The sequence below is a fragment of the Dryobates pubescens genome, chromosome 5, assembly GCF_014839835.1.
Source record: "Dryobates pubescens isolate bDryPub1 chromosome 5, bDryPub1.pri, whole genome shotgun sequence".
NCBI classification, from domain to species: Eukaryota; Metazoa; Chordata; class Aves; order Piciformes; family Picidae; genus Dryobates; species Dryobates pubescens.
In genome coordinates, this window is record NC_071616.1 from 41,834,903 (window position 1) to 41,857,050 (window position 22,148).

At 39.8% G+C, this 22,148-nt stretch overlaps 1 protein-coding gene across 2 annotated transcripts in view; it reads left to right on the forward strand.

Annotated features, from left to right (window-relative positions):
* The window catches only part of PRKD1 (protein kinase D1), a 146,173-nt gene that overhangs the window by 78,825 nt on the left and 45,200 nt on the right, over positions 1 to 22,148 (forward strand). For both annotated transcript variants that reach the window (XM_054162103.1, XM_054162104.1), the window contains exons 2-4: positions 327 to 465; positions 19,210 to 19,341; positions 20,050 to 20,210. In XM_054162103.1, coding sequence (XP_054018078.1) covers positions 327 to 465; positions 19,210 to 19,341; positions 20,050 to 20,210 — 432 coding nt within the window. The remainder of the gene's footprint in view (positions 1 to 326; positions 466 to 19,209; positions 19,342 to 20,049; positions 20,211 to 22,148) is intronic.

A 22,148-nucleotide genomic window follows, 5' to 3' on the forward strand; every position in this document is an offset into this window, starting at 1 on the left:
CTGGAACAGGCTGCCCAGAGAGGTTGTGGAGTTTCTGGAGACTTTCAAAACCTGCCTGGCTGCATTTCTGTGCAGCCTGCCCTAGATGATCTCGCTCTGGCACTGGGGTTGATCTCTAAAGGTCCCTTCCAACCCCTAACATTCTCTGGTTCTGTGATACTCAGAAGATAGTAATAATTATTGTCATAAATGAAAAAATACATACCCTATTTGGTACTAATTAGAAGAATTATCTAGTCTGCCCTTAAAATTTAATTACATACTAATTGTATATTACAGTTATGTATTTTATAATACAATAATTTCTCCTGGGTTTGTATTTGCAGTTTCCTGAATGTGGGTTCTATGGAATGTACGACAAAATTCTGCTCTTCCGCCATGACCCTGCCTCTGAAAACATTCTCCAGTTGGTGAAATCAGCTGCAGATATCCAGGAAGGAGACCTAGTTGAAGTTGTCCTGTCAGGTAACTATAAAAACCAATGAAAATTATTACTGTCATGCTTTTGCAGCTGAAAATTCCAACAAAAAAGGAGATTTTTGTTGGCATGGACATTCACCTACATTCAGTCAAAATCTTTTTCATATGTAAGTATGTGTCCAGTTCTGGGCCCCTCAATTTAAGAAGGACATTGAGACACTTGAACATGTCCAGAGAAGGGCAACGAGGCTGGGGAGAGGCCTCGAGCACAAGCCCTGCAAGGAGAGGCTGAGGGAAGTGGGATTGTCTAGCCTGGAGAAGAGGAGGCTCAGAGGAGACCTTATTGCTGTCTACAACTACCTGAAGGGAGGTTGTAGCAAGCTGGGGGTTGGTCTCCCAGGCAATCAGCACCAGAACAAGAGGATACAGTCTTAAGCTGCTCCAGGGGAGGTTTAGGCTGGAGGTGAGGAAAAAGTTCTTCACAGGGAGAGTTGTTAGCCATTGGAATGGGTTGCCCAGGGAGGTGGTGGAGGTGTTCAAGAGGGGATCAGGACGTGGCACTTGGTGCCATGGTTTAGTAATCAAGAGGTCTGTGGTGACAGGTTGGACTTGATGATCTTTGAGGTCTCTTCCAACCTTATTGATTCTATTCTATGATATTATGACTACTTTTAAAAATTAGATTGTATTTTCTATTGCACTGTATACTTTCATCAATCTCATTTTGTCCATATTACTAGTTAAGCAACAAGTTAATTTTAATAAGCAATTTGGAAGCTGTATGTTCCACATACATCAGGGAAAAAATCATCCTGTGTGGCAGCACAACACTTTTCAAAGAGGCACAGTAGAAACAAAATGTAACAACAAATGCAGCAGATATTTTAACATTTACTTAATTAACAGAGGAGCTTGAAAACTGGAACTGGTCTTCATATATCCAATTAATACTTAATTGGATAGAGTGTACATTTTCCTATTAGTTAATGCAATCAGTTCATAATTACCTTTGGAGGAACTGTCAGTGCCAGTCTTGCCAGCAGTGACCTGGCTTCTTTTAAAGTAAGGGGTTTCAGTTTTCACCTTATATGAAGTGTCATGACAATGTCCACTGGAAGCAGGGTTAACTACTTTTTCAAAGCCCTACGTGACAGTGCCTACCAGGGCTGCTCAGATTCCACACATGATTTGTTTTTAACCTTAGGAAAGGAAGGCAAGAGAAAAATGTAAGTTCTGGGTGGGATAGCAAATAATGTTATAGAAATACATATTATTTCTGAGTGGATACTCAAGAGGAGTGCTGGATGCTTCTTGTAAAGGATTATTGATTGTGTGACAGGTACAAATGATGGTATGGAAGGTGAAAAGGTGGAACAAAATAAAATAACTATTCATAGCCTAGGAAATGTAAAAGTCAAAGGAGACAAGCTGATAAATTCATGCAAAGCCAGAAAATGAAAGTTGTGGTCTGAAGGTGACTAGCAGTTGAAGGAATGTTAGAAGAGATGTAGAGCGAGCGATCGTGATGTGAAAGGCCAAAGTTTGAAGGCAATGAGATGGCAAATGGATTTAAGGAGCATGTTCAGCCAACAGAGGGGTCATCAACTGAAGTAAGAAATAAGCACAAGTTATGTGAGTGGAATGAGGAGGAAATCTAGGGACACTGTTAGGTGTCTACAGGACTTGTCAAAAGCTTAGATGTAAGAAAAGGGTTAAGATGCAAAGTTTACAAGGGAATGCAGAAGAGTGAATGCTGGAATTGTAAAGATTTAAAGATACTAGAAGGTGGAGGAAGGGCTTTATTTTTGCAGTTGGAACACACAGTTCTGGAAAGATGCTTCAAAATAGGGAGAAGTCCTATGAAAGCAGAATTTTCTATAGAAGAGTATAAGGATTAGTGAAGAGAAAGCCAAAGTCCTAATGGATGCTCAGAGGAGTGGAGGTCAGAGTTAGATCACCTAATCTAAACCAACTGAACTTGTGAATGTAGTTTTCTTGTATAGGGCCCCATTCCATACTCTTTGATTAGAACAGGAAGAAGTACAATAAGGAATAATGGAAGTCATTCCTCCAAGACATTGTTTTTCCATATCAGGAAACAAATTTTTTCCCCTTTTGAAAAGACACAAGTAATCTCCACTCCATGTTTCCCACAGAAAATAATCACTCCAGATAAGGAAATCAGTGGGAAAAAAATCAGCAAGGAATTTCGTTCTTTATTTGACGTATTGCTTATATGCCTTTGAAATAGAGACTACATCTCATCCAGTTCCCCAAAATTAAACTAGCTGTTTAAATCTTCAAGAGCAGCACTTCATATGGTATTTGCCAAGTGATAAAGTGTTTAAGAGTATGACTCAAAGCCTTAAATTTTTAATATAATTGAGTACTATCCTACTGTATTCTAGTAACCATATTTTAACTAACGGTAAATCCCCAAAGGACACTATTGTACACTTCCTAATAATTCTATTACCCAGTTGTTGACAGTATTGATGATATATATAATTTTATCTGTTTTTATTTGTGATGAAAATAAATTGATCTTTATTACTTTCTGGTTATTGATTTACAGAATTTCTGTGGTGTACTGTTTCCCTTTTACAATTCACTGACTATCAACAAAGCTGGTGAGGGATTTGGAGCACAAGCCCTATGAGGAGAGGCTGAGGGAGCTGGGGTTGCTTAGCCTGGAGAAGAGGAGGCTCAGGGGAGACCTTATTGCTCTCTACACCTACCTGAAGGGAGGTTGTAGCCAGGTGGGGGTTGGTCTCTTCTCCCAGGCAACCAGCACCAGAACAAGAGGACACAGTCTCAAGCTGCACCAGGAGGGGTTTAAGCTGGATGTTAGGAAGAAGTTCTTCACAGAAAGAGTTATTGGCCATTGGAATGTGTTGCCCAGGGAGGTGGTGGAGTCAAAATCACTGGAGGTGTTTAGGAAAAGACTTGAAGGTGTGCTTGGTGGCCTGGTTTAGTTTACTAGATAGTGTTGGATGATAGGTTGGACTCAATGGTCTTTTCCAACCTGGTTAATTCTATTCTATTCTAACTCTATCAAAAGATGTGCAACCATGGGACTGTGTCATGATGGATTGGAAAGAAAAGAAAAAGAAAAAAGAAATAGAATTTAGATGATACAGATCTTTTAGAAGGTCATTGTAATGAAGGAAATCTGTATGTGAAGATTGTTGTTGTAGCTTGAATAAATGTGTTATATTGAGAACTAAGTATATTGTAATATTTTACATGTCTAATGGTCTTACAGAAAATAGGGTGTGATCCTGCTTGTGTAGTTATAGCATTTCTGAATTTAAAAATCTTAATTTCATTAGCTTGTTGTCACTGAAAAACCCCAAAGAGAATTTGAAGCATTATGATTTTCTTATTTCAAGCAAAAAATGCATTAAAAGATCATCCAGATTTGCCTGTTGAAGGCAACCAGTTCTATTGCTTATTACTTTACTAAGGTACTGCAAAAGAACATGTGAGATGTCATAACTCCTCTTACAAAGTTTACTTACAAGTCTTCCCAATTTCTCTCCAAAAATTAGAAATGTTTTCTTGTGGTGCTACTTTGATTATCCATGGGTCTTCATGGAAAACCAACTCTTAAGTGTCGAGTTTGTGGAGTTCTGGAATCAGGGCCTTTTTTATTCTAATTACAGTGCTATGAATTCAGCAAGAAATATTTTATTCCTCATACTTCTTTATGCAACTTGCCTTTGTAGATTACACACATGCCTTTCTCCTAGTGCAGTTGTGCATATGAACTGTAAAAGTGATGTAGTTAATTGATGAAAGCTGCTTCTTGGACCAGCGGTTGTGATCTTTAAATAAAACACTGAAACCCGATCTTCTTATGAAACCTTGGCAATAACATGAGGTTTGCTAGAGGAGAAGAGTGGAGAGCATTGATTCATCAGTTCATTGATTCATCAGGAATTTAACAGCTAAAACATACCCTGAAAAGGGATGAATCGATTGTTTGCACCTTTTCAGTTACACTGTCATACCAGATTCCTCAGTGTGGTTTCCTGATGCTGGAATCTCAGCTTTCATCAACTTGTGTCTGTTTTCAGTCTTCATCCTGTGCTGCTGCAGGAGTTTCCTGCTAGGAGTAATTGCTAAGACATGTTTTCTATATTATAATACCAGCTCCAAAACACTACAGCAGGAGTAAGTAAAAGACAAGCCGTGAAGTACCCTTTCCGATATTACAGAATTGGGTAGGATTTACTCCACAGGAACATTAACATAGCAAAGATTGATGGATTCACTTAGAATCATTTGCTGTCAATTGAGTGTTTTTCACTATACAACATTTTGCTCAGAAGACTTTCTTTACCTCTGAATGCAAAGGGCAGCAAATGAACCTTGCTTAATATGTCATGGTCTGAGTGATGATTACGTTATTATAAATGCAAGCCTTCGTTTGATGCCTTGAGTTATATGAGAAATATAACACATTTCATCCTCAAGAGCATCATTGTCCTCCCACAGGTGAGCCTTAACTAAATGCAACAGTTCATTTCCACAGTGTCATAGAAACATAGAAGGCTTAGTTTGAAAGGGACCTTAGAGATCATCTACTTCAACCTCCATGCCATAGGCAGGGATGCTTCTCAACCACACTTGGCTGCTCAAGGCCTCATCCAACCTGGCCTTGAACACCCCCAGGGAGGAGGCATCCACAACCTCCCTGGGCAGCCCATTCTGGATTCTCATACTGAAGAACTTTATCCTGAGATCCAGTCTAAACCTACTCTCCCACAGCTGCAAACCATTCCCTCTTGTCCTATTGCTTAGATAGACGCCCTTTTGAAAAGTGTGTCTTCAGCGTTCCTGTGGGATCCCTTCAGGTATTGGAAGGCAGCTCTAGGGTCCCACTAGAGTCTTCCTTCTCAAGGCTGAAAAGCCCTGCTCCCTCAGCCTATCCTCACAGCAGAGGCGTTGCAGCCCTTGGATCATCTTTGTGGCCCTCTTCTGGACTCACTCCAACAGCTCTGTGTCCTTCTTACAGTGGGGACACCAGAGCCGGATGCAGTATTTGAGGTGGGGTCTCACAAGAGCATGAAGGGGAGGAAAGTATTTCCAGTTTGGCAACACTGGAGAAGAGCAAGAACTATGTAAAAAGCCTGTAGTGTTCAGGGAAGTAGTCAAACTAATGCAGGCAGTTTTTTATTGAAATGCATTCAGAGAGTTCGACATGTATCAAAATTAAGCTGAAGATGGGTCATCTCTCTTTAATTAAAAAACCAAATTCTACCTAAATGCATGTCTCAGAGATTTTTTTTTCATGATACTTAATAATTTGGATATGCCTTGAAAACATATTTGGAAGGAAGGAAAATGGGAGATGGGCTTTGAGCACTGCAGTGGATGATACTGAACACTTGAGCAGTGGCAAAGAAGAACTGCAGTATCTGTTCAGATGCTTATGTTGAACTGGTTGAAGTGTTTCATTTGCAGCCTACATTGCAAGTGTGGCAGTTTTAGGCTGATGCCTAGGAAATTTTGCACAGATCTTGAGTGGAAAGTGGTAGAATGTAAATAAATTACCATTGGATGTAAAAGGAAAATAATTGTAAGGTCTGAACCTAATGATAACATCTGATAACTAACAAAAAGTTAGTTGCATAAACTAGTCTCTCTCTTTCTTGGCTCTTCACTGTAGCTGATACTTGCTGGTGGCTTTTGCTTGGCTGTTGCTGACCTTTGCTCTTCTCAGTTTAGGAAGGATGTTGACTTGCTGGAACGAGTCCAGAGAAGAGCAACAAAGTTGGTGAGGGGTTTGGAACATAAGCCCTATGAGGAGAGGCTGAGGGAGCTGGGGTTGCTTAGCCTGGAGAAGAGGAGACTGAGGGGTGACCTTATTACTCTCTACAACTACCTGAAGGGAGGTTGTAGACAGACGGATGTTGGTCTCTTCTCCCAGGCAAGCAGTACCAGAACAAGAGGACACAGTCTCAGGCTGCGCCAGGGGAGATACAGGCTGGATGTTAGAAAAAAGTTCTATACAGAAAGAGTGATTGCCCATTGGAATGGGCTGCCTGGGGAGGTGGTGGAGTCACCATCACTGGAGGTTTTTAGGAGAAGACTTGACGGGGTACTTGGTGCTGTGGGTTAGTTGCTTGGGCGGAGTTGGATTGGTTGATGGGTTGGACGCGATGATCTTGAAGGTCTCTTCCAACCTGGTTTATTCTATGTATTCTATGTATTCTATGTATTCTTTTCTCTTGTACAGGGGGAAAAGGGAGGGAGAGGGGGAAGCTATTGGTAGTCCCCTGGTTTTGTCCAGGGGGGTCCTTGTGTTGTTTGTAAATACATGTAAATATTGCATATTTTGTACAAAGTCAATGCATTTCATATTTCTAGATTTTAGTTTGCTTGTAAATACAGCTTCATTTGCTTCCATCCCAATCTGAGCTGGTCTGGCAGCTTTGAGGGTAAAGAATTACTTTGGGGGTAATTCTCCAAGTTAGTTGAGGGGTAATTTCAACCCACCCCAAGAAGTACCTAAATGGAATTTACACTCTAAAGTTCTGAAAATTCAAGGGATGTTATGGCAATTATTTTTGAATGGCATGTCTGAAAGAGGCAGTAGAATGCTGTTACTGCTACAGCTTTGCTGCTGAAAACAGCGTGCTGTGGGTAAACATCCCCTGAGGCACCGATATCTGATGTCAGAAGCTGTACTGAGCTACTGCATTTGTGTTTTATTGCACGTGTCAATACTGGTCAGAGGAGAGAAAGCCAGACTGTCAGTCTTGGTGCCACTGGGTTGTGCAATCAGTCCATGTGCATTTTCTAGTTTTCATTGCAGTTTACTTAATTACAAGGTTATTTACAAAGGCTGGATAACCTGTGATTCATTTTTTTGCCTTTACTGTACTTATGTTCTTGGCCATTTAAGGAACAAAATCTTCTCACCCTTGGTTTATGGGCCTTCATTAATTAATATCCTTGTATTCTTCTCTGGGGAAGAGTTGTAAAGATAACGCTAGAGAACGTAGATATATTGATGTGCATACTTGATTTAGAGAATGATCTTTTGACGAGTGGCTGAGGGAACTCACATTGTTTAGTCTGGAGAAGAGGAGGCTGAGGAGAGACCTCCTTGCTCTCTGCAACTCCCTGAAAGAAGGTCAGGGTGAGGTGGGGGTTGGTCTCCCTTGTACCAGGTAACAGAATGAGAGGAAATAGCCTCAAGTTGCACCAGGGGAGGTTTAGGTTGGATATTAGGAAACATTTCGTTACTGAAAGGGTTCTCAGGCATTAGAACAGGCTGCCTAGGGAGGTGGTGGAGTCACCATCCCTGGCAGTGTTAAGAAACATGGGGAGATGACAGTTTGGGACGTGGTGTAATGGCCATGGTGGTCTTAGGTGGATGGTTGGGCTTGCTGACCTTGGAAGTCTTTTACAACTGAAATAATTCTATGATTCTACAATGATCTTCTGGTTTAGATCTTACATTACAGGTTCTTGAAAGATAAAAATATTTATCTAGTAAAATTTATAGTTGAGAGTTGCTTATTGTAGCTGAAGCAATTTAGTCCACTTTAAGGAAGAAAATTGTACCTGCAGATGCCATACAATATAACTGAAACAGTTTGTGGTAGAACCAGAGGTTTGTGAAACACAAGAAATTTAGTCAGCTCAGAATGCAGCACCCGCTGTGCTTCTCTCTTCATAACGAACATTATTGCTTGCATGTTGCACTGGTGCATTGTGTAGTCAGGTTTTAATGGAGTGTAAGAATCACATAACTGACTGAACAAATGTTGTGTTTCTGTCTGCTGACTGGAAATAAGCACAGGCTCTTGCAGTTAGCCGAGTGAATCGTTGCTGAGTGTCAGTATAGATTCTGGCGTTTTGTAAGTGAGAGATCAAGCAGTGTTATGAGCGTGGAAGCAAAAGGGCCTCATGAGTTACAGATTCAGTCTGCTGCACACTAAAAGAGGAAAAGGGAACTTTCATTATGAATGCTCACAAATACAGGGGTTTTTTGCCTCTTACACTGTTTTCTTCCTTTCATGTGTTTTAAAATACTATCTGTTTTAACACTTGTTTCAGTTGACCGCATGCTATTCTGATAGCGTTTGTGTAGGAGAGATGGGGACACTTCAGAAATGTATTAAACCCACAGTTTTGTGTGTTGAACCCAGCTGGTTCATTAGGCTGCATTCTTGGCCATTCATTGAGCAGTATCATGCCCTTCTGTCATTAACATATTGTGTGCTATGTTGCTTTTTTCTTAGCTGTGCATTTTCTATTTCATTCCTTCTTCAAAGTGTTACAAATGTCAAGCCAGTCTCCTGATGCAAGAAACAAAACCCTTTACTGGTGCTGTGGAAATCTCCACCAATGTGTTCATTGAATCCAACATTTACTTAGTTAAATTGCATTTCAGAATCAAAAAGGATCTCTGGAGAAAGGATTTTATCAAGCTAGAATTGTAGGAAGGGTTCCTTTTGATTAGAACACACTCAAAAATTAGTAGACAGCCCAGACCAAGAAGCAAGGTACAGAACTTGCAGTCTTTTATAATCAAAGATGGCTGTACATGAGCAGTCGGTCATTCAAAAACACCAAAAGGAAGAGAAACCAAAAGCTGCATCTTTGTAGGTCTCTCTCTAAAATGCAGTCTGTTTGCTCAAGAAAAAGGAAGTAAATTTATGTAAGGTGATCTTAAGTCAAAAAGTGTTCTTCAGTCTTGATTCTTGATGAGATTAAGGAAGCTTTTGTGTTCTACTCATGAAATAAAACATGCAGATGTGAATCACCAAAATAATGTCAAATTCACAGCAGATTTGAACAGAATGGAATGTGCTTGCTCTGATAAACTCACTTTAACTTTATTCCTAGTTTTTGAAGCTGTTTGACTAGCCTTAAGAAAAGATATTATTTCCTAATGCCAGTAAAGGCAGATTAATGATTGGGTGGTACAGTCCTTTGTACCCTTTCTGGAGCAGTTAAAATAGTTAAGAAGCTTTTACATTAAGTTATTAAGGAGGAAATCTGATCAATATTAAAGAATAGAATAGAATTAACCAGGTTGGAAAAGACCTTTGAGATCATCAGGACCAACCTATCATCCAACACATAATGGGACCAGTCTTTTTTCAGTGCTATCCAGGACAAGGGGTAATGGGCACAAACTTGAGTATAAGAAGTTCCATGTAAACATGAGGAAAAGCTTCTTTAATTTAAGGGTGACAGAGCCCTGGAACAGCCTTCCCAGAGAAGTGGTGAAATCTCCACGTCTGGAGAGATTCAAAGCCCTCCTGGACATTTTCTGGTGTGAACCTCCTCTGGCTGAACTTCCCTTGGAGGGGGTTTGGACTCAATGGTCTCCAGAGGCCCCTGCCAACCCCTACCATGCTGTGATCTGGAATGTAGAGTTAACCTCTTTCTAAGATGAAGAAAGCACTGAAGTTGGATTTTCAAGCTGTCTGTAGATGCAACCACCACCACTTCATCTGTGTATTTGTGACCTTTTCAGGATCTTTGCCAGTTTTCCTTTAAATGGAAGCACAGACTCCACAGAACGAGCTGACAAATGAGTTGCTGTGGCTCTGTGTCTTTTTGAGTTCTGTTTTTTTTGAGGACTTCAAGGAAACAATTACTTTCAATGCCTTCAGACTTAGATTCTCACCAGCATAGTTCATCTCCAATGCCATACCTTACTCATGAAGGTTTATTAAAAACTGCTGTGTAAATTTGCCAAGTCTTTTCATGTTTTATAGAGGGGGGAAAAAGAGAAAATTTGTATTTTCAACTTTAATAGGCATTTGCTTATAAAATTTTTATCTTTTTACTGGGGCTAAATTACATTGGAATTTAAGAGCTTTCTGCCCGCTGCTGGAAGGCAGACGATGAAACATTAGCATCTTGTTTGGATTAGCAGAATGTACTTCATCTGCTTGCTGTGAGCAATTGTGCTCAACTTGACAGGATTCTTGATGCTAGGAAGTCAGATAGCAGCTCTTTTATGTTCCATTGCTGAGGGCAGGAATTGATCCATTGCTTTGTTAAGAAGCTGGGTTTGGTTTATTATCGCATAGATGGTGCGCCACCTAATCATTAGATGCAGACAATGTATTTGGATTCAGTGTGGTTTGTAGTGTCTTGCAAAATATATTGAACTGAATGAAAGCTGTGGAAAACTATACAATTATAGTAAATGCCATACATCAACATGTAACTGGATTGCAGTTTTAGTTTGACTACCAGCTCCTAGAGATAAACAGTATGATCTTATACCTTTGAGCATGATTTTACAGTACTTACCTAGTTGGTCACAGTCTTTGATTTTGCATCCTTGTGATTGAAAAGCATCCTTCATAGCTTTGTTAACAGACTGTTTTTCTGGTGTTTTTTGAGAAATACAAGTGTCTTCTCTATCCTGCCTAAGATAATATCTTTCACAATTCACTATTCCCTTTTCGTTGTCTCTAGCTGTCATATTTCTTTTCCTGTTTCTGTAGAAATAGGGTTATTACTGATTATGTTAAAGTAGATTGATTTTGTATCCCTCACTGTTCATTAGCTTACATCATTCTTGAATCAAAAAATTTCAGATAGATGACTCTTTGTGCTTGAAGTTCTTGGGGCTAAAAAGATAGTTAGTTTTTTGTTTCTGTTTTTGCTTCCTTTTCTTTTCTTCAAGACTCCTATTTTTTTCTTCATCAGCAGAATCATTCTGAACTTGCCTTACCATTCTTTTCTTTCTGCTGCAGGAGGGAGTGGGTAAAAATAGGATGAAAAAAACAAACATGTATCTTATCAGCATCACTGCCTTATATGCTCTGGCTGCATCATCAGTAGTACATAATGGGTAAAGTGATATGTAACAGGCAGGTGTTAGCTAGGGAAAGCAGTTACTGTGTCCACTTCGCTTGTAGTGCTCTTACAGAAATACAGACCATACTAGTTATTCTTCCTTGAGTATTTCTCTTATGTTTTCAGTATTTAATGATAATTTCAACAGCAAAAAATCTGAAATAGTAGCAAGATTTTGTGAAAGTGCATTGCAGGAGAACAGTATTGCTTTATAGGAACAAAATTACCTTTCCATTCTTAAGCAAGCTCTTTTGAGCTCTGAATTTCTCAGTCCTGTCAAGATTTCAGGTGTAATTTTTAAAGCTTCATTAGTTGGCAATCATATAAATACAAAAAGACATTTTCTATGGGCTCAGGGATAGGTGATGCTACCAGAAGTTGAGAAGTTCCAAGTTATAATTAGGAAATTTCATCTAGTGCTCAATACCATTCAAGAAAAGGAAATACTAGACTTGGAATTCCTAGGAAGGGAATAGAGACAAACCAGAGAATGCTTGTACTGTCACTGCTCTTGTGCCATCTGTTTTTGTGACTTCTCTGCTTCAGATAATCCTTTTGCTGCAAGGCATGGTCAGGTGAGGTGGTGGTTTGGGGACATACCACTACATGCCGATGCTGCTTTGGGAACTCCTCTTTGAAAGGCAGGATTCCAGGCTTAGTAGATTTTGGTCTGGTTCAATGATTCCCATGCCTTTGTATTCTTGCCACAAGATTTCACAGAAAGGAAAGATTTTTAAGTTATATCAGTTTAACAGGGGTAAGCTCAATTCCTGTGGAATTTCTGTGTTGTTAATATTTTTGAGCATAATCCCCAATATATGTATGTTTGTTTCCAACTGCTCTATTACCATCATGGTCTCTTCCAACCTGGTTTATTCTATTTTGCACCCATCCCAGAGCCAGGGGCAAGACCTTCACCAGCTAAGATACCACACAGAGGAGCTCAGTCACAGTAAGGAGGCCCAACCAGCACCAGTGGATAATATTGGAGTAGTCATCAATGTTGTTCCCTACCTAACCGGGGGGCCACCAGGCCCCCCGGCCTTTGTTGTCACCACCACCATCACCCAGTGTGCACTGTGGGCACTCACCGGTGATGAGAGGAGGATCCCTCAGCCCAGATGGGCTCAGCTTAGGGCTGCTGCCTTTCCTGGTGGGGATTAAAAAGGGGAGTGGATGGGGAAGGGCTAAGTGGCCACACCTGGGGTGGGAGGAGACTCCAACAGAGCCCAGGTGCTCTGGGACTTGAGGGGGAAAAATGGGGCAGGTGAGGGAGTTTTTAGTGTGCCAGGTAATGATAGGACTAGGGGCAATGAAAAAAAAATAAAAAAAGAAATGGGTAGATTCAGATTGGATGTTAGGAAGAAATTCTTCACCATGAGGGAGGTGAGAAACTGGATCAGGTTGCCCAGGGAGGTGGTAGAAGCCTCATCCCTGGAGTTTTTAGGGCCAGGCTAGCTGTGGCTCTGGGCAACCCGATCTAGTGTGAGGTGTCCCTGCCCAGGGCAGGGGGGTTGGAACTGGATGATCCTTGAGGTCCCCTCCAACCCCAACACTTTTGTAAAACACTTCTGCATTCTAGGCTGGATGTTAGGAAGAAATTCTTCACAGAAAGAGAGATTGGCCATTGGAATGTGCTGCCCAGGGAGGTGGTGGAGTCACCATCACTGGAAGTGTTTAAAAAGAGACTGGATGAGGCACTTAGTGCCATGGTTTAGTTGATTAGATGGTGTTGGGTGATAGGTTGGACTTGATGATCTCATAGGTCTTTTCCAACCTGTTTTATTCTGTGATTCTATGACTCTGTAACTTGCATGAAGCTCTAGTATTTTATTCCTGCACCCTAATGGTTTGTCTTGTACCCATCCATGGGTGTGTGCACCCCTTTTTGCAGTCTCATCAAATTTGCTTTCACTGGCTGAATGCTGTCTTCAGTAGATTGAAAGAAAAAACAGGAATACACAATCTCCTGGTTATTTCTGATAGATAATGCTTGCAACCCTTTATGGTAAGATACACATCTTCTTTTAGGAAGTGCTTGAGGTGTGTATAGCTAAAGCAGGTCTGAGCACAAATGAGCAAACCTGCTTTTGTTGGGTAATATAATGGAAACTAAGGAGGAAGGGATCAGGAAGTGCCACAAGTTGCAGTCTACTGGTTTTTATATCTGGATGGTAGTGTGAGTCAAGCCTGGAGGCATTGTCATTTCGACTGAAATCTGGCTTATTCCAGCTCTTAAAAGAGGCCCCAGGAATGTATCTGTTAATCTGGTTAAGGTGTAACTTGTTGCCAAATAGAAATTTGGAAAGCCTGCCTGCCTTTGAAGACATGAAGACTCCTGTCATAGAATCATAAAATTGTTAGGGTTGGAAGGAACCTCAAGTTCCAACACCCCTGCCATGGGCAGGGACACCTCTATCACTGTAGTGTGTTGCTGCAGAAGGTTATATTGCAAGGGTTATGTTTGTTTCCTGGTTTGTTTGTTTGACTTGAATGTGGTGCTCTTACTCATTTCCTCTCCAAATGAAACAGTTGCAGTCTTTTAGTCTCTCCATATATGGAAGTCTCTTCCATGCCTCCAGTGGATTTTTGCTTCTGTCAGTTCTCTCTCATTGTACACCTTTTTAGGTTGCTCTCGCAGAAACTGCACAAAGAACGTCAAGTGAGGGACAGCAATATCACCATTTCTCAATTTTAATTTCCATGCCTTTTATTTTTGTGTAGAGCTGAAATCCTAAGGAAACATTCCATCAGTAGAACACTTTTGTTATTCATTGGAGCAGTCATATATTTTGCTTATCTTTTTGACCTTCAGATCTACCTGGCCAGGCACTGGAGATGTTTCCATGCTGAGTCACTCTTGAGTAGTTGTAATCTATTTTAAAAAATTAACCACAGTTGAGAGCAATCAGTCTTTTATTTCTTCTAGGTTATGTCATGATGGACACTTCATGTACAAAAGTGTCCATTACTTACCATTATTAGGCTAAGCATTGTTTCTTCATCCCTGCGCCAGGGGAGGTTTAGGCTGGAGGTTAGGAGGAAGTTCTACACAAAGAGAATGATTGCCCATTGGAATGGGCTGCCCGGGGAGGTGGTGGAGTCACCATCACTGGAGGTGTTCAGCAGGAGACTTGATGGGGTGCTTGGTGCCATGGTTTAGTTGATTAGGTGGTATTGGATGATGGGTTGGACACGATGATCTTGAAGGTCTCTTCCAATCTGGTTTATTCTACGCTACTCTACTCTACGCTACTCTACTCTACGCTACTCTACTCTACTCTACGCTACTCTACTCTACTCTACTCTACTCTTCTCCTTAATGTATACAGAGGGACCTTAGTGAGTTTAGCATATGATTGTATTTTTAATTCCATTTTAGTTTTACATTTAGCCTTCAACATTTATTCACCATATAACAAACCATTTTCTTAAACTCTTATGAAAGACACTGAAGGGAATTAGTTACGTTTTACAAGTGCTACTCATTCTTTTTGAGCACTATCATTCTGACTGTGTCCATGTAATCTATTACCTTGATTATTCTTTTTTTTCAGAAGCCTTGGAAAAGAACTATGAAGAACTTCCAAAACAAAGTCAGTGTAAAAGACTTGCAGTGTTTATTATAGGATATTAATTTAGGTCAGTCTGAGCATAGAAAAGGAGCAAGAAGCCTTATTTTTAATTTGGACCTGCTCCTTATTGCCAGTAGTTAGAGGGAATTTGGAACACTGCATGAATAGCTCTAGTAAACTTGTGGAGTATTTAATTTCGTTTTCCTATGTTAAATCAATACCTCTTCAGTGTAATTTTGTGATTAACAAGGCCTGAATCTGTGAACTAAGGTATTGCTGTTTTCTTCCACTTAGGTGAAAAATGTGTGAATTCATAAAGAAAGAATTCTGTGCTGGGATTTGAAATCAACATAGGACCTACCTTCTTGTATAGTCTGTAGATCTGAAACTGTGAAATCATTCTCAAATGAGTAGAAGTACATTAAAATTGAACTTTAAAAATTCAGAAGGTAGAGGTGAATCAAGCATGTTGACTCATCAATGTTGTTCTTCTATTAAAACTCTTGTTAAAAGTCTGAGCTAGCACTAGACAGATGATGTCATGCTTTATTATCTCCTACAGTTCATAGCTTAAATCTCACTTTATGGCTGAGACAATATAACCACAGCCTGTAGTGGATTTGGATACTGGAGTTTATTTGAAAGAACCAAAGAGATCAAAGTTTTTATCGTACTTGGATGCCTCCTACATTGGCTCATTTGCTCGCTTCCCAGCCTTACATTTACTAGCTCCTCAGTGCCTCTCCCAGTAAGGAGGTAGCTGCAGGCCATGGAAGGCTGGGCACAAGTCATGTTCACTTCTGCTATGCCACTGCTCGCAACTACCAGTTTTTGGTGTCATCAACCAAAATATATGAACATTCCCTGGCCTACATCTCCCTGATCTCTGGGTTCTTCCCTCACTTCCAGCATATTCCAGCAGAATGTTCACCTTTGGTTTTCCAGGCCCAGTGCTTTTTGAGATGACTACTTCATTTTTGAGGATCTTTCTTTTCCACATCCGATTCTTTTTAGGCCCCCACCTTCATGGCGTTTCCAATCTAAATAGTCCATGTGCAATCAGCCTTGGTGGTGGTGGTTCAGTTTCCTCTCTCTTTCACTGAAGGATTAAGAGCATGCTGCTTTTATCTGTTTTCCAGAGCTGCAAGATACCTCTAATCACATGGTTGTTGGTTTCTAATGCTATGACAGGCATGGATGCTAGATCACAGATCCCATTATGTGAAGCTTTGATGTTCTGCTAACTGTTCAAAGCCTTTTTGAACTTGACCTCACAAACTATCAGTAATCATTTACCTCTTTCTGGAAGCAGGACCTTGCCTTCATGAGTTGCAATGGCTTCTTGTTCTCATTTCAGCTGTGCTGAATGATAGATCTGCTCCTGAGCCCAGGACAAGGAGAGCACTAGCCATTAGCAGCTGAGTCATTAACAGATTTGATGAAACAGTCTTGTCAAAACTGTTGTAGTTTTCAATGTCTATGTTTTGGTGATATTAGGAATGCTTAAATAGATGATGACAGGTTAGCCTGAGAGTTAACAGTGCAATAGTATCAAGTTAAAAGCCTAATATTGCAAGCTTTTCTGCAGGTGTGGTTGTACTGCAGCATTTTACATCATCCAGAAAGTTGCTTTCACAGCATCCATGCCCTGACAAAGCAAAATAATATCTAAGGGAGAGCAGGTTTAGACTGGATCTTAGGAAGAAGTTCTTCAGTACAAGAGTGGTTACTCGGAGTAGGCTGCCCAGGGAGATTGTGGATGTCTCCTCACTGGGGGTATTTAAAGTCAGGTTGGATGAGTTCTTGAGCAGCTGAGTCTGGTTGAGAGGCATCCCTGCCCATGTCAGGGATGTTAGAGTAGATGATCTCTAAGGTCCCTTCCAACCTAAGCCATTCTATGATCTTCAATACAAAATAACTGAGGAAGTTAATGTACTTGTATTTTGTTCTTTTTGCACAAGTGAAGAATAAATACATATTTTTGTATTTCAAATATATCAACATGTGTTTAAAAGTGAGAGTGCTTGACCCTTTCAGTGTATTCTTTGATTTGGTTGGGATTGCAGAGAATGATCTTGGTGTATTCACAGAAAAGATGGTTGAGTTTAGGTCATGCACAAAGTAAAATCACAAGAATTCCATTCATCATCTTAAATGAAGAGAGCATTTCCATTACAGACTGAACTTTGCCTTAACAGTGAACTTGACTGCTGTAGTCTGTTAAAAAAAAAATAGAAAAACAACAAACTTGAAAAAGTATGTGTTTGGAAGCCCTTGAGGCTGACAGAAATGGCTGGCCTAACATTGTTAAATAAACATTACATGATCTTGTTTCAGATTTGGGATGTTCTCACGTCAAAGTGTTTTATGAAGTAACCAATTTTCTGAGTTAAGTAAGGTTTTGAACGTGGCTTATTATGAAACCTAGAAACAGAATAGCTCTGGGAAAAGAAAATGAAATCCTGATGTAAAAAAACCTGTTATGTGATTTGGATTATTTGAATAAAAACAAAGGTTAATAGTATTGGAGTCACTGTATCCTACAGGATGATGTTCCAGATGCCTCTGTTAAAAGATCCCTAAACTACTTGAGATGAGAAACATATTTTATTGTGGGCATTTTTGGAAAAGCTTTTCCTAAGAGGAGGAGTTTTGTGCACATGAGGAACTGAGTCCAGGGCATAGGCATAGCATGCCTTGCCAGCACCCTAGTTAAAAACCTTTCTTTGATCGGTATGCAGATTTTGGTTCTCTTAACATTAATGCACAAGGAGCAAGCTAGAGGCTTAAGGGTATTTGGATCTGTTAGGAATTTATCTGAACTGAACCATTTAAAAGACAGTTTGTTGTTTCTCCCTCTCAGTTGCAAATCAGGAATGTATTTCTGTTGAGAGATAAAGCACTTCTATTAGGTGGCCACATACTTTATTCATTCACGCTGATAGCTGTGAAGAGCCATACACTTATATCACCTGTTTAAATGGCAGTCTGAATGAGATCAAATGTTTGCATGCATGCTTAACGTTTCACATTTGACAAATACTAGTTTGCATGAGATACTGATATGTGTTGAGCATATTTAATGAAAGAAAGAAAAGATTTCATGGAAATACTGTGGTACTGGCTGCATCTCTGTATTAAATAGTTCTGAAAACACTTTATTTGGATGAGAATCTGGACATGAGCCACCAGTGTGCACTTGCAAGTCAAAAGAAGTGTGGCAAGCAGATTGAGAGAGGTGATGGTGACACTTTGCACTGCTCCGGTGAGATCTCACCTGGAGTGCTGCATCTGGCCTTGGAACATGTCTGCTCCAAGGACAGACTGAGGGAACTGGGATTGTTAGGCCTCAAGAAGAGAAGGCTTCAGGGAGTCCTACTATTAGCCTTCCAGTATCTGAAGGGGGCCTACCAGGAGACTGGGGCAGGGCTGTTCGCAGAGGCCTGTAGTGATAGGACAAGGGGCAATGGTTCAAAATTAGAGAAGAGTAGATTGAGATTGGATGTTAGGAACAAGTTGTTTCCCATGAGGGTGGTGGAACACTGGAACAGGTTGCCCAGCGAGGTAGCTCAGTCCCCATCCCCTAGTGCCTTTAACTCACCCCTATAGCTTGGTGCAGCTGTTGCAGTAGTTGCAAGCTCACATCACTTTGAAGGGGTTGGTACATCAGGAAATCTACGAGTCTTTCAGACTGCTCTGCAAGGTTTTTGTCTTTGTTGATAATCATCAATATATTGGCATATAAATACATGTTTTCTTTTTAAATTCTACTATGTACTTTCAACTTGAGTGATCAGTTCACTCATACCAACATAGGCTGCTGAATCAGATGCATCAAATGGTCAGCTAAAAAGGCCATTTCTTTCTTGATGCATTTTCCTTGTCTAACACCCCCCTCCCCCCCAATATTTCTTTGCTGGGATGTGTTCCATTTATATTATTTGTATTTATATTACCATCAAGTAATCTGTTTATGTATAAACATTTATGTTGCTATTTATATTACCATCAAGGATCAAGGTTGTAAAAGAGTATTTTGAAAAAACTGTAACATTTGATTGAACTCTGTTAATTCCTAGCAAATGTTTGACATGATCTTGTCCCCCAGAGTTTTACTGGAAACATAGATCAGTTGTTGCTGGAGGTTTGTAAAAGCAGCTTTATTCTCCTTCTTTTCCCAGTGGTCATTGTAGTATGAAGGTTTGTCATCGATCTTTTTATCTTCAAAATGTAGTACAAAAACCAGTACAACATTCATCATCCTAGTGAGCAAAAGGCCTTTTGCTTGGTTCTGTGATGAAGTACCACATAAATGAAAGTATATTTATGTTATTGGCTTTATCACTTTTTTTGAATGGTCTTCTTGTTACAGCTTCTGCTACATTTGAGGACTTTCAAATCCGGCCCCACGCTCTCTTTGTTCATTCATATCGAGCGCCAGCCTTTTGTGACCATTGCGGAGAAATGCTGTGGGGGCTGGTGCGACAGGGACTCAAATGTGAAGGTAAGCCCCAGTGAGATGGGGTTTTTTTCAGTCTTCTTAGTGTCCATGCCACTTAGACATGGTGTCTCTGATGCTGCTTTTAAAACTGGTTAGACATCAGAAAAAAATCACAGTGAGTAGACACAGTAAGAACTATCAAAATAATTAACTGATTAAAGAACTAATTCTTTTGACTCCCACATATGGCACATGAAGTGCAAAAATATTGGTCTATCTGTGTATTTAAGAGAGGGTTTTGTGTCTTACACTTCTGAGCATTTATCATTCTATATAAAATTAATTGGGATGGTTTAACTGAAATTACTGTCAGTCCATGTGATCTTATAATAGCTATATTTTCTCATTTTGCCACAACTGTTTTAACTCCTAGCAGACTCTATCCAATGGAGTGAAAGACTATTTTCAGTGAAAGATTTCCTTACCTCACTAATACTAATCACAGATATTTCCTCTACTTTGCAACCACAGATTTTTTGAAAAATCAAAGTAAAAACACTAATTCTAGGTACAAATGTTCAGAGCTTATAACATTATCTCTCTGAAAACTGGTAGTGTAGAGGAGCTAAGGCAACAGAGTAAAGAACATCTCATCAATAGTAAGGGTTTGAATGCATTTGTGAAGAAGAAAAAAAAAAATAATTAAAAACTAGTTCTTTGCTTTTTCAGTTCATAAACCGTAATCAGATGGTTTTCATTTTCTCTTTCCAGGGTGTGGTCTAAATTACCATAAGAGATGTGCATTTAAAATCCCTAATAACTGCAGTGGTGTACGGAAGAGGCGCTTGTCAAACGTGTCCCTAACAGGACTCAGCACCGTTCGGACAGTTTCTGCAGAACCCTCACCCAGCGTTCCAGATGAAGCCCTCCTGGTATGGGATTCCCTAGTTATAGTGACCATGGGTGTTAGTGGTAAGAAACAGGGACATTTTATGCTATAGTAGCTAGTTTTGCCTGTTAGAGACTACAGAGGAGAATGGTATGCAAATTACAAAACCTTGCTGTGAGAAAAGACATCTTGACATAAAGGGTAGGTCATCAGCTTGAAGTATGTGGGTTGAAAGTATGTGTCACTTCAGATGCTCCCAGGAGCCTCCTCCCTTCATCAATAATGAGACAACTTTGAAGGTCTAAAACAGCAACTCATGAGTAGTTGCATCTTGGAGATTGCCTTCTTTGGAACTAGAAGCTGAATTGCATCTGTATCGGACCATTACATTCATTGGTTTATGATACAGGAAGATGTACCTCAGGACAACACTGACCCAAAACCCATAGTATCAAACTGGGTTTCTGTCAGAGCCAAGGCTATAGATAATTAGTTGAAACCTCTGTATTTATCATATTTCTAAGTCTTCACAAGTATGTAGGAGAACTCTCCATTCTTTCCTTAAACAGATGGTTATGGTGAATGTAGGTGCATGTGTCTAGATGTATATGTAGCTGTACAGTATACACACAAATATATGGTATACTTGTATATGCATTAACATAGTCATCTTCCATCATGAAAACAACTCCCTGGAGAACAAAATGTATATTGGAGCACATCAGAATTGTCTTTGGCATATTTTTTCCTTTTAGCACTCATGGTCATAATACACTTGAATAGTTCAGAATTTACACTCTGTGTAAATGAATCCACTCCTACATGAAAGTTTTGAAAACTTTAAGGTTTGAAAGAGAGGAAAGGATTTATAAGTACACACAACAATTAACATGTTTTCCTCTCAATTAGAGTATTAAACTTATTAAACTTGACATACTAAAAGGACACTATTGCAAATGATGTAGACCTGGTATTATATGCAGTACCATCTATGAACTGTAATTATGTACTTATGCTACTGATTATCATTAGGCTAAAAGCTACTTGGAAATTAAGGTTAACATTATGAATCTGTATTTTTAATTGAAAAGCTGCATAAATGAGTAAGGTGCTTAAGTTCTACAAAAATGCAGTGACAAGTCTTTGTAGATTATTCATAATTCTCAGTAGGTTGTTTCAGAACGGTGACTTATTCAGCTTAAGACAGAGAATTTTGAGGAAGGGTGGCCTTGGTTCTGAAAGGTTTCTGGAATATCAGGTAAAAAAATGCTATGAGTGTCCTGGTATACTCCCTATAAATATTTATTGCACTGTCCAGTTACAAGAGAGAAAACAACAGCAACTGGAAAACATTTTTAATTCTATGGCTCTGGTTGCTTATACATTCTTATATGAAATACCTCTTTTGCAAAGCTACATATTTTTTAATTACTGAAAACATTACAATTGCTAATGAAGGAAGCTTTTATATATACTGCAGGCTATACTTTTCTAAGTACTTTTGGTCATCAGTATTCCCATGTGACGATTCAGGACATCACGAATGCGGACACACACACACGTACATGCACAAAGACATGTGTTTACAGTAGATACAGGGATGGGCATTAGCCCACAGAACATAAATAGCTTTTCAATTTCACCTTTATTCCAGGAAGTTGGGGTATCATGTACCACATTTTCAGAAGTGCTGTCACCTATGGCTTCAATGGCTTTTGTTTGGCTTCGGGTTTTTAGCGTTGAATGTGTTTCACTTTTACTCTCTTTATTTTTTTTTTAAGTGTGCATAAGCTGTCAGTTCTCCTGTATCAGCTCTGTCCTTTGGACTCCATTCTTCTGCATTATTTGTGAGATAAGTTTTATGGCACTTTATACTGTGGTACCAATCAGAGCATGCACTTTGGAATGCATTTAATTTTTCTGCAGTCAGTGTGATTATACTCGGAAGCATCATCCCTGCTCACAAAATCGTGTCATTTAT